Source organism: Mustela nivalis (assembly GCF_964662115.1).
Source record: "Mustela nivalis genome assembly, chromosome: X".
In the NCBI taxonomy this organism is placed as follows: domain Eukaryota; kingdom Metazoa; phylum Chordata; class Mammalia; order Carnivora; family Mustelidae; genus Mustela; species Mustela nivalis.
The window spans coordinates 35,854,240-35,867,346 of NC_139040.1; the positions used below are offsets into that span (position 1 = coordinate 35,854,240).

General features: G+C 38.3%; 1 protein-coding gene across 1 annotated transcript in view; it reads right to left on the minus strand.

The window, feature by feature from the left end:
* Positions 1 to 12,994, minus strand: part of ALG13 (ALG13 UDP-N-acetylglucosaminyltransferase subunit) — a 67,056-nt gene extending 54,062 nt beyond the window's left edge. The window contains 3 exon segments of the mRNA XM_082716413.1: positions 9,739 to 9,877; positions 11,746 to 11,908; positions 12,869 to 12,994. Coding sequence (XP_082572539.1) covers positions 9,739 to 9,877; positions 11,746 to 11,908; positions 12,869 to 12,949 — 383 coding nt within the window. The 5' untranslated portion in view covers positions 12,950 to 12,994.
* Between the last annotated feature and the right edge of the window lie 113 nt (positions 12,995 to 13,107).

Sequence of the window (13,107 nt, forward strand, 5' to 3'; positions counted from 1 at the left end):
AGATCCTATTCACCCTCCCTCCTCAAGCTTTAGTAAAGAGACAATAAAGAATTGATTTCCCAGAGCAGTGATCCTTCAGATATGCAAAGTAAAACAAACGCTACCAAGACCCACTTGCTTTCATTTCCTACTCTTCCCACTTCATCTGAAGCACTCTTGATATAGATTAAAAAAAAAAAAAAGTAATGCTTTGTTTAAAAATGTATCCTAATGGCACAGAAATACTAGGGGTTGGTTTATTATTCAAAATACAGTTTCTGAACAGTCTATCAACAAACAGGGGATTGAAGGAAAGGAGAATATAAACCAGAACACTCTTGTTTTGATGCACTTAAAATTCTAAATAATCTTTAATTCTCTAACTATAACCCCAGCTAGAGACGGACAATGAATTTGAATATGAAATTCAACGAAGGCTTTGCTTTCTGTATCACTTAGTAGTATATACTGTGAATTCCAGGGAAATCTAAATCTACTCCTACTTCCTTTTTTTAAGATTTTATTTATTTGACAGAGATACAGCGAGAACAGGAACACAAGGAGGGAGACTGGGAGAGAGAAAAGCAGGCCTTCTGCAGAGCAGGGAGCCCAATGTGGGTCTCAGATCACCCAAGCCAAAGGCAGCCCCTTAAAGACTGAGCCACCCAGGTGCCCCTCTACTCCTACTTCTTAAAACAAAAAACTCAAACCGAGAAAATGCACTATTTCAGTGACATTCTTTTAATTTTCAAACATGTCACATAATTGGTCTTGTGTCTTAGAAATCACCTATGAAGGAAATTATAAGCTTTACTAACTCACAAATGTGAAAACGGAGATTCAGAAAATCACTTAGGCCAAGGATTTAAGAATGTTTTTCACTCCTAAATTTGGGAAGTGTACTATCAACCCACTGCACACTGGCAGTGGAGAAACAACCAGTATGTTCTATACAAAAAGAGAAATGAACAGTAAAGAAGATGCAATATATGGCCTCACAGACATCATTCCAACAGTTCAGCAAAATCATTAGAAACACACTGGACAGTTAACAAGGTACAGAACTGTACTGCTTTTCCAAATAGCCTCACCTAGTATATCCTAGAATTAGTACAAATGAAAAAAATTCCATTTAGTTCCATTTATCAATTAGAAATAGTGCTACATAAGACATTATGGGTTATAGACAGTTAATAAATATTAAAATTTATTTCAAATTGTGTTTGGCAGGTGTTAAACTTGTTAAGTTTCTAATTTGTTATGTGATAAAACTGGGAATTGCTAAATTTATATGTATTTAATCAGAGGACTTCCTTATCACCAGAGTACTAATAAACAATGAATGAGGAATGAAAATACTTAAACTAACCATTCTGGAAATTCTTAACCTGGTGCCTGGGTACCTGGTAAAAACTCCCTGAAATTCACTGCAAAATGTGTGTGTCGGTGAGAGAGAGGCAAGTTTTAGAAATTTTGAAGGGTTCTAAGACCCAAAAAGGGTTATACTACTGCCTTAAGTAGGAGGACTATATAGCCATCAAAATAAAATGACAGTGTCAGTCAAAATAAGTTTGGTCTGGCTGTGGTAAAAAATTAATTAATTAACACAGTAAAAAGCTAGAAGTAAAATACCAAAATAGAGGGGTAGCTGGGTGGCTCAGTGGTTTAAGCCTCTGCCTTCAGCTCAGGTCCTGATCTCCGGGTCCTGGGATACAGCCCCACATTGGGCTCTCTGCTCAGCAGGGAGCCTGCTTCCTCCTCTCTCCACCTGCCTCTCTGCCTACTTGTGATGTCTGTCTGTCAAATAAATAAAAATAAAATCTTTTTAAAAAATCTTTAAAAAATACCACAATAGATGGTATTTAATGATATAAAAGACCCTAAATATATTCTGAGAATCAATATTATCAGTCAAGGAGCACATATTCTTTAGGAAATTCCTGTTTGAAGCAAGCTAGGTTTGCTCACCTTCTATATAGCCACCTACAAAAATTATAATTTAAAGAACTATTCAGCATAAAGACTGTGCTAGAATATTCACATAAGGAATAAACCATTTAAGAAGGAATTAAATTATTGTTTGGTAGTTATCTTAAAAATCTTTCTCCATGTAATCTTTTACTGGAAAACACTATAGCTACTGCTTTTAACAAACTTCTTGATTTTTAACATGTTTTACCAAAAATCCCCAATAGGTTCCCTTATTTGACAGACACTTAAATAGCATTAGGATATTACATACAATCAGTATTACTGTTTTAATGACAGTCCTATGAACATTTAAGCCTACAAATTTCACCAATGTGATGGTCACCTTTCTTCTGAACAAGAGACATACTAGACTCTATATAATGACTGTGTGCAAGATGACAGTGCTTCCTAAAGACCTAATCCCAATCAAGAAAATGAGAAAAAGTACATTTATCATTTATGGAAAGCCTACTGTGCTATGGGCAGAGGATTCAATGAGTAAGACAGTTCCTCCTCAACTAGACTGTTCATCCGGAGCAGGAATCGATGTCTTGAGTGCTGATACAAAAAGTAGATGCTTATTACACATTTATGTTACAAGACTAAGTGAGCAAATAAATGGGCTCAAGATATTCAGAAAGTAAAGCTAAGAGAACCTGGTGATTGATCAGATATAATGGGTTAAAGATATAAGCCTAGAGGACTAAATGATAATATCATCAACACAGGCAAGGATTTCAGAAGGATGGAAGGAGAAATAGATTTTAGTTCAGGTAACTGGAAATACATTCAGGAGCTCAAATCGAAGAGTCAGGGAATATAGATAGGAGCATCAATGGTATCTCTGAGAGTAATGAAAATGATAAGAAAAAATATATATAAAGAGAACAGGACCAAAAATAGAACCCAAAATATTTAGAGAAAAAAGAGACAGTAAGTAAGTTGCAACCAGGCAAACCATTTGGGAGTTTCTCCACATGGATTTTAATTAGCATTCAGTATGCTTTTAAAAATAACAATGTAAAGACTGAAATATATCTGTGGTTATCAATCAAAATTTCTTGGAATAGTCTTGACTTTAAATATTGTCCTGTCACCATAAATGATGGAAGAAACACAGTGGAAATCAGCATTCTAGCAATTAAAATTCCCAGTCCATCGGACACTTAAGTAACATAAAACTTCCTTTTTGCATGATGCTGAGCTCAGTTTCCTCATCCACAAAATGGAAGAATAGTAACTACTTCATAAAGTTATTGCAAAAATTAAGTAACTTCGTACCTGTAAACTTTTTAAAATATTTTTTATTTATTCGAGAGAGCAAGTGAGAATGAGCACAAGCAGTGGGTAAGGGAGAGGGAAAGGGAGAGCAGACTCCCGGCTGAACAGGGAGCCAGACATGGGGCTCAATTTCAGGGCTCTGAGATCATGACCTAAGCCGAAGGTAGACCCTTAAATGACTGAGCCACCCAGAAACTCCTAAACTGCTTTAAATAGTATGAGAGATACTAAGCAAGTAACAAGTGTTAATTATTTTTCATTTTCCACTTCCCCACAAAAACATAGTATTGTACAGCAAAAAAACAGATTAGTATACAACTATATGGACCATCCATTCCAAACCTTTTCCCCAAATCAGTTTCAAATAGTCTGCCCATACACTTCACTTCTTACACTGTATGCAGATTTTTGGTCTGAAAATTTTGCAATTTGAGTGAAATCAGACTGATTAACTGCTTATACCATAATAAAGGGCCAAGAAAAATGAATACATTACATGTAGTAATTAGACCTTTTTTTAGTCTTAGAAAACTCTTCCTCGATCTATCAAAGTGGTGGTACATTTTTATATTGCCCTTTTTATCTACATGATTTACCTTTAAAAGCAGAGTAGTACTCTCAAGCGTCTAAAATCAGACACTTGGCAGTACTTTCAAATAATGACTAGCTGACCCTTGAACAACACGGATTTGAACTGTGCAGGTCTACCTAAACAGACTGTTTTTATAATATAGTAAAGTACTGTAACTGTATCTTCCTTGATTTTCTTTACATTTCCTTTTCTCCATACTTTATTAAGATTATAGTATATAATACACATAATATACAAAATATGTGTTAATTGACAGTCTGTGATCAGTAAGGCTTCTAGTCAACAGCAGGATATTAGTCCCATATTTTGGGAGTCGAAATGTTTATGTGGATTTTCAACTGTGCACAGGTCTTGCACCACTAACCCTCCACATTGTTCAAGACTCAACTATACCTTTTAAGGTTCCAAAATCCCACATCAAGTTCATCAGTTGCACTCTTACCTCCCACCAAATCCTTCCAGCTTTTTCCTCACAAATCATAAGCAGTCATCTGAACTCCCTACTTCCCAAGGTCATCCTATAACCCCACATCACTTTTCATGTACTCCAGAATCAACTTTCTACTATTATTTGTCCAACTTTGAACCTATCCATGATACCACAATTTCTCAAAATACTCTTTTGCTTGATTATCCCTGGAAATTTAAGTAACTCCAACAGAAAACTGCTAAATAAACTACATTCCACTTACCCACTGACTTCAAGAACCTGAAGCCCTGCCATGCAATGAAACCAAATAAACTTCATTCAGAGCGACTATTCCAAATAGAATCTTGATTACCATTAATTTTTCCTAAGACCATTAGCAGGTAAATTTGGCAATTAATTTATCTTAGCCTTCTTCCTCATCTATAAAAAAATGGTTTGTACTAATTATGTTTAAAATTGTCTTCCAACTCCAAAAATCTACAATTCAGTCTTAAAGTCTTCCTTTATTCAATCTAGTATCAATCCTACCCATGGAATTTTGCTAGATTCCAAAAACTGAGGAATCACAGGTTTCTAAGTCTAAGTTTATCAAACACCAAAGAAAAACCCATTTAAGTGTGAAATTCCTATTAAAGTAAACAACTTCTAATAAATGAACAAAACTCTCCCTGGAAGGAAGTAACTAAATACTAGACAAACAATTATGAAGAATCAAAAAGCTTACAATATATATTATGGTGTGGTAGAGAGTATAAGACCAGGAGTCAAGAAGCTGCTTCTCCAGTGGCAGCTCTCTGTCAGAGGCTGATAGACAACTGCAAACCTCTGGCCTTCTTCATCTATGAAATGATGGGATTGCATGAGATGATCCCAAGAATTCCTGTCAAATCAAATTGAGTCTGAGAGATCCCTGGTTTTTTAAGCTGAACAACTGATAAAAATATTTCAGAGGTATATAGTTAAGGGGTATCACTACACACGATACCATTGACTTAAGTCTCTGCTAAATGAAATAATGGAGTCAGGGCTATATACTCTTGTGAGAAAGAAAACAGAGGATTTGCAGTCTCATACCACTTCACAGTTGCCTGATGTTTAAGCAGACCCTTTGTTTCTGATTCTGTGGTTAGTCCTTCATGACTTAAAAACCAAGTGATCAAAATACATTTTAAGCCACAATTTTTCTCAAATTAGAACATGTAAGTGAGCCCAGGATATTCTCTCCATATATTGGAAAAGGGCATTTCCTATATAATATTAGCAATTAGACTAATGTACATTTAGGATTCCGGTGCTGTGAATTCTCAACTATGCAGATGTAAATTACTCACTTGTTAGATTAGTCTCAGCAAAATTTTAATCCAAGCTGGCTTCCTCCTGCTACCCAGAGTATTTCTCAGCCACCACCTTCTACTACTAGTTAATAATTTAATATTAACCTAAGTAAAACACAATCAGGAAAATAAATCTATAGAAACATTATATAAAGCATCTCAAGTAAAATGCTTAGAATAGCCAACATTTTGGAATATTATGGAAAGTATATCTGAAGAGTGAAAACTAATTTTATAAGTACATAAATTATAAATTACTGTTACAATAAATGTTTCAGCACTGCTATGAGAAGGGGCCCTTAAAAATAACATCAAGTCCTATTAGCCTAAGTCCTTTTTGACTTCTTCTTTTCAAACCAATAAAACTTTGATATAGAACAAGATTATTTTGTCATTTTCTATTTGCATTTTAGAGGAAAGAGAACAAATCTACTCCACTAAAATTTCTCCAAGTACCATAATCAATGGACTTGATATTTAATCTTATTAACCTTTAATTAACCTTTTTAAGGTAATTATTTAATGTTTTATTTCACAGAACATAACTCATCATTTCTGCTTTTTAAAAAACTGGTTCTTTAAACTATACAGCTAATGATCTTGACTCTCAAATGCCTTTACAAATTTGTTACTGCTTCATTTTTCTTATTCTAAGGAACACCAAACTAATAACTACGTTTGAGGTTCTTGTCAAAGTTTCCAGATTTAACTCATCTTTTTTTGTGATTTCTAAATCAATTTGGGATTCTAGAATAAAACCTGTGAATGCTCACTACATATTTTACCTAACTATAAAGTAAAATCTACTGAATTTACTAAATTGCAGTAAGGATTTGGACCCAAAAGCTAACATTCACACCATTAAAATTTTCTGTACATTCTACAGATGTGTAAGTTTATTAATTTATATCTGTAAATATATACTATATATTTAACTTGATTTAACCACATTCCATAGGTTGGATTTGGGGGGTGTTTTTAAAGTGTTCAGAGATTAGTGTTTATTTTTGTAATCCAACAACTTTATCCAAAAATGCAGAAAATTTTTCTGGCTGGCCAGGAGGAAAACATTTCAGTGTTGATAAGTCCATTGACTGTAACAGCCCAGGAAGCGTGCTAAAACAAAAGAAGAAAAATATTAGGTAACAGGGAGAAAATCCTGTAATTCATCTGCTGCCCACTTGATGACTGAATCTAACTTCCAAAAATATTGTGATGCTTCTCAAACTGTACATGTGAATTTTAATATAATTTTATTTTAGGTATAGTTGACCCTTGAACAAGGTGGAGTTAATGGAACCAACCATCTGCACAATTGAAAATTCATATACAACTTGCAAGGGCACCTGGGTGGCTCAGTAGGTTAAGCATCTATCTTTGGCTCAGGTCATGATCTCAGGGTCCTGGGATGGAGCCCCATGTTGGGCTCCAGCTTAGCAGGGATTCGGCGTCTCCTTCTCCCTCTACCCCTCCCTCCCACTTGTGCTCTCTCTCTCAAATAAATAAAAAATCTTAAAAGAAAGAAAATCTATATACAACTTCTGACTCCCCCACACCTTAACTACAAATAGCCTACTATTGCACAGAAGCCTTACTGTTCACATAGAGTCAATTAACATACATTTTGTACATTATGTTATGCATTGTAATTCTTAATACAGTAAGCTGGAGAAAAAACATCATTATGAAAATCATAAAGAAAGCACATTTACAATACTGTACTGAAAAAACATCCGCATATAAATGAACCCATGTCATTCAAATCTGTGTTGTTCGAGGGTCAACCATACGTACAAAGATTAAAGCACTATGAATAGCACTATGTAGTACCTATCAATACCAATTCAACACATACTATATATCATGTCAACTGAAATATTACAGAAATACTATTTCATGAAAGATGTGATCACATGGCTCTTGAACATTTCTCAGGACTGAGCAGATATAAACCGAAGCAAAATTAATTTATAAAAACAGAATAAATAAAAACAAAAGTAACAGCTGCCAGACAAGAACAGTAAGCTGGGGAGACTACTGGACCATGCATGAAGGTAGTAAATTACTGGCAAAGAAAAGTTATTTCACAATCATAAATCATAAATCCATATATAATTAAGCAATATACAATCACCATGCATGTTGGAAGTAGATTCCAAACCATGACATAAAGGTATTACTTCAGAAATTTAAGTAAAGCAGCCACTTAAATTAGAACAAGATATACAGCTACCTAGCCTAGATTTGGGGGAATAAATAACATACCTAAAATAAAAATACAACCAATTACTGATCTTTACAGCATTCATGTGTGTGACTTTCTTGAAATTAATATTAAGAGAAAGACTTCTAAAACTGTAAAAAGTAAATTGGGAGACTTGTAGAGCTTCCTTTTCACCTTGAGTAAAGAATCAGGATGTTTCTGATATCAGTGCTTTCTCCTTTTAAATGTACTGACATAAAATCAAAGCTGAATTAACATGTCGAATAAAAATACTCATTAAAAGTGTCTGGAAAAATTGACTTGTGTGCCCGCTTTAGGAGGAGGAGTTTATTCTTCATTTAAAAATGTTAAACCCTAACAGTCTCAACTATCCAAGGACAGTTATACCCATTATCTGAAGCCTACATAATGTTTACTACCAAGCTTCTCCAGATTCACAATACTTTTAATAATGGCTTCTGTGTTGCACTGCCACCCTGGTATTTTCTCTCCTCCAATCTCATACAGGGATTAGGACATCAATAATTGTCCCTGAAGCAATCAATGAACTTGCCTCCCCGCTCAATGAGAACAGGAATTGTTGGTTTTGTTCACCAATACATGACAAGTACCTAGAATAATGCCTGGCACATCGCAGATGCTCAATAAATATTTAATGAAAGAAAAAGTATTTACTGAGTGCATAAGAGACACACGCAGTGAAGTTAAAAGACAAACTTTTTATGTTCTAGCCAGTTTAAGGTTTTTCACTTTAAAATTAATTTCAATTATTAAAACATAAAAATAAGTATTTTATAATACTTTTATGAGGTCTTTACTTTTTAAAACATCAAACTAGGATAGCTTTTTAAGTCAAATAATTGGGAATTACTGACCTGACCCTTTGGCAAGCTTCTAATGTCTCAAGAAGAATAGAAAACCAACCAGCAATTTTCTTCATCCTTCTACAGTGATGTTGATCAGTTCTTGTTGAATTTGAATATACTTCTAGAAAATAATACTCCTTACCATTGTAATTCCTCTGGCTTAAAATACTTTAATGGCTTCTCACTAAACACAGAATAAAATCACAACTCTTATGTGAACTATCTCCACCCAGTCTCATCTTATACTATCTTCTCCCTTGCTTGCCATACTCCTGCCACACTTAACCTTCCCTCTGCTCCTCAAACAAAACAAACTCCAAGCTCGTTCCTAACCTAGGACCTTTGTAGTTGCTGCTGTTCCTTCTTCCTCTAGAGCTTCACATGATTAGCTCTTGTCTTTTAGGTCTCAGCTCAAATGTCATTACTCAGTCATGCTTTCCCTGACCAATCTAATTAATCTTCACTTCCAGCTATCATATCACCCTGCCTTATTTCCTTCATAACACATTTCACCACATGAAATTATCTTCCATCACTTATTTATGAGCAGCATTCTATCTCCCACCACTGGAATCTAAGTATCATGAAAGCAGGGGCTTTACCTCATGTTTATCACTGTATCTATAGCATTTAAAAACAATGCATATGACATATTAGGTGTAGTTTAATTAATGAGTGAGTAAATTTCACTTAGGGATCCAAATGGATTTACTAAAGGCAAAACCTTAATTATAAAAAATAAGCAAATACCCTCTTCAAATAATGAAAATCTAATGAACTCAAAAATTTTATTCTCACAGACTTGCACACCAGACGGAACTTACATACATGCGTACACACAGAGATATTCACATGAAATGAAGCAGGCACAGACACAGAAAGAAATAGAACGGAGATCCCACTCACAGTGGAAGACAAATAAGAGAGCTTCACAGGTGAGAAAAATCAAAGTATATTTGATAAGCAGAAGGTAAGAGGTTCAAAAGACAGGTTAGGTAAGTGGGTAAGAACAGCTAAGGAGGATTTAAGGTAAGAAGTCAAATTATCAGTCTGTAGTATACCTGCAGGTACAGTAGAAGAGATGCCCGTCTTTGTGCAGCTGCTTTGCCAATTCCAACTGATGATTGTTCATCAACTTTTCGTTTACAACCACTACAAGGGGCTTTCTTTTTTCCAGCGTCTCCAAACAGCTTCCTGCACCTAGGTCAAAATTGTTTAATAGTTTAAAAAAAAAAAAAGACCTAAAGTGCTCCACCAAGCTTTATAGGTAGAAATGAAGATGATGAACTTAGCTGGCAGAACTACAAACCCAGCCTTTTAATTACACATTCAAATGACAGAAAAATGTAGTGATCAGTTGCTCTATGTGTTATAAACTTGACTTGAAAAATACATTCTTTACCACTGCCCACAATATTATGACCTACGATTCAGTGCTTTGCCACTTGCCCTCCACTAGTATGCCCTGGGCATGAGCCTTGAATTCAATTAAGATTTAAGTTCAAGGGTGCCTGAGTGGCTCAGTGGGTTGAGCCAGGCGCAGGTCATGATCTCAGGGTCCTGGGACTGAGCCCCGCACTAGGCTCTCTGCTCAGCAGGGAGCCTGCTTCCCCCTCTCTGCCTACTTGATCTCTCTCCCTCTGTCAAACAAGTAAGTAAAATCTTTAAAATTCTGACGATCCTTAAAAGTCTGCCTGTGAGGTACCATCCCCAAAATGTCAAGAATTAATCTCCATAAATGTGCATATATACAACATTTGGGTCAATTCAACTCTGAAATCTAAAACTCTTTAGGTATTTTAAATGGGGGTGACCAGGGCACCTGGGTCACTCAGTCAGTTAAGGGGCTGCCTTTGGCTTGTCTCAAGGCACAATCTCGGGGTCTAGGGATGGAGCCCTGCTTAGGGCTGCCTGGGCTCCCTACTCGGTGGGAAGTCTGCTTCTCCTTCTCTCCCTTTCCTCCCGCTCATGCTCTGTCTCAAATAAAATCTTAATAAACAATAAAAAACTTAAAAAAGTAAATGAGAGTGAGGAGATGGATAAGTAGACAAAGGATTTTTGGTTGACTACTTTAGACTCCAACGCCAGACTTTTATCTACTAACTTGATTGGACAAGTTACAGTTAATCTGTGTCTGTTTCCTCATCTGTAAAACAGGAATACTAATAATACTCAGCTCGTAAGTCTGGGAGGATTCAATAACTTATACACACAAAGCACAAAGAATGGTACCAAGAACTGTTAAATATTACCCTATATGCTACTAATCACTAATGTGTTAGTAATGTTTATTTCTAATAACTTCTCCCCCTTCAAACTACACTCTTAAGAACCAGGAAGCTTCCTCCCTCACTTACCCAGCAATCGAAATTGCAAAGCTCCCCAAAAATAGTTCTTGTGAAGGTAGTGGTAGTCTAACTAGATCAGGATGGTTTTTGAAGAACAGGCAATGGTTTCCACAACATCTGGTTAAAGAATACTTTTGACTGCATTCATTTCATACATTTAAAATATAAAAAAAAATCTTTCCAAGCCAATTTCTCCATGTCCAATCCAACCAATTAGCTGGCTGAACATTCCTGCAATTTTTTTTTAATTTTTCTTTTTTTTTATTAATTTTTTATTTTTTATAAACATATATTTTTATCCCCAGGGGTACAGGTCTGTGAATCACCAGGTTTACACACTTCACAGCACTCACCAAAGCACATACCCTCCCCAATGTCCATAAAGACAAACCATAAGTGACTCTTAATCTCACAAAGCAATTTTAAGCCCAAATACTAATTTCAAATTTGACAACTCTTTACGCACAACGTTGGGTAAATTATTTTGCCCGTGTTTGGAGTTTCTTACTTTAAATGTGGTCTATGTTGTTAATTTTCTTTCCTTGTATCACCCATAAATAATAAACTCTCTAATAATGTTCTCAATAGGTACGTTCCAATAAGTATTATACTCAAAAGGGCTACAGTGCCTTACCCTAGCCATTTTACTTTACCTCAGAAAATTTCAAGTTTCTGTTTTTACTATCAAAACCCAAACCGTGGTACTCTAAGGCACTTTACCTGCGTGACTAATAACAAGATCCGCTTTCTGAAGATCTTCTTTCAATGAATCCTTGTACCTGTAAACATCCAGAGCAAATGACTCAGTACTGAATGGTTCAGGTACCACCTTTCCTCTACCTATCTGAAGGACAAGTCGGTTGTAGCCGAGGCTCTTGAAGATCTGAAAAGGGGGGGGGGGAGAAAGAAAGAAAAAGCGGGACTTTTAAACAAGCTACTATAAAAACAACCCTAAAGTCCGTGTTCAGACCGGAGCGCGGGCCACAGAATCTACCTGCAGCCAATCTTACTTTTCCAGAACGACGCTCTGCCCCCGTACCGGGCCCCAACAAGGTACCTCACAAGTCCTATCGGTAAGATTTACGCGACCCTGCTCACCAAGCCGTTGAGAGGACTGGCCACGCCACAGGCAGAAGACCAGGCGAGACCCTGAAAAGGGCGTCAGAAACTAGAGGGGAGACGAAGAAACGGCCCCAATTTGCCTCAGGTCTGAAGCTGCGCGAACCACTGGCCAGGAAGAGCCGCCGCAGCCGGAGGACGCCCGACTCGAGAGCCCCTGAGGAGACCGCGAGGCGCGGCGGGCTCGCCGGAGCGCGGCGAGTGTAGAGCGGCGACGGCGCGCTGACTGGGACCGGCCGGAATGAGCCGAGCCAAGCCGGGCCGGGATAGGCGGGGCCGAGCGCGCGGAGGTGCCCGACACCGACCACGCGACCCCGAACCGGACGGAGCAACAGCTGGAGGGTGGCCCGGACCGGAGAAGCCCCACTTGAAGAGGCGGAGCAGCGGGAAGGAGGGGCGAAGCCCGAGGCAGGAGAGGCGGAGAGTCGGAAGGGAAAAGCCGGAGAAAGGAGGAGCCGGAGAAAGAACGGGGAGGAGCCGCCTAGAGGGCGGCGGGAAAGCGGGATGAGGAGGCGGAAGACGCTGAGGAGAGGGAGAGCAGGAGGAGGGCCCAGCCGAGCGCAGGGCGGAGCCTGAAAAGGGGCGGCGGCACCTGAGGTAGAGCTGTGGGGCTTCTTCCCGAGAGCTGCGGTCAGGCAAGGTTACCGAGGCTAGTGGTAGGGCTAGCGGCGGCGAGCGGCGAAGGAAGCCGCCACGCGCCCGCACGCCCGCCTCCCCCACTCACTTGCAGAGTGTCGTGCGCCGAGACACGCGCAATGAGGTCGTCAAAGCTGGTGGTCCCTACAGTGACAAATACGCACTTCATCGCGCGGGTTCCCAGCCCCGACTCGCAAGGGCCGGATGTGACGTAGCGGGGGCCACGTGGGCGGCAGCGGCCGCGCTCAGTGGGGAAGACGGAAGTCGACCAAGGCGCCAGAGGGCGGTGGGAACTGGGGGGTGTGGCGCGGGGGCGGGGGTGGGGCC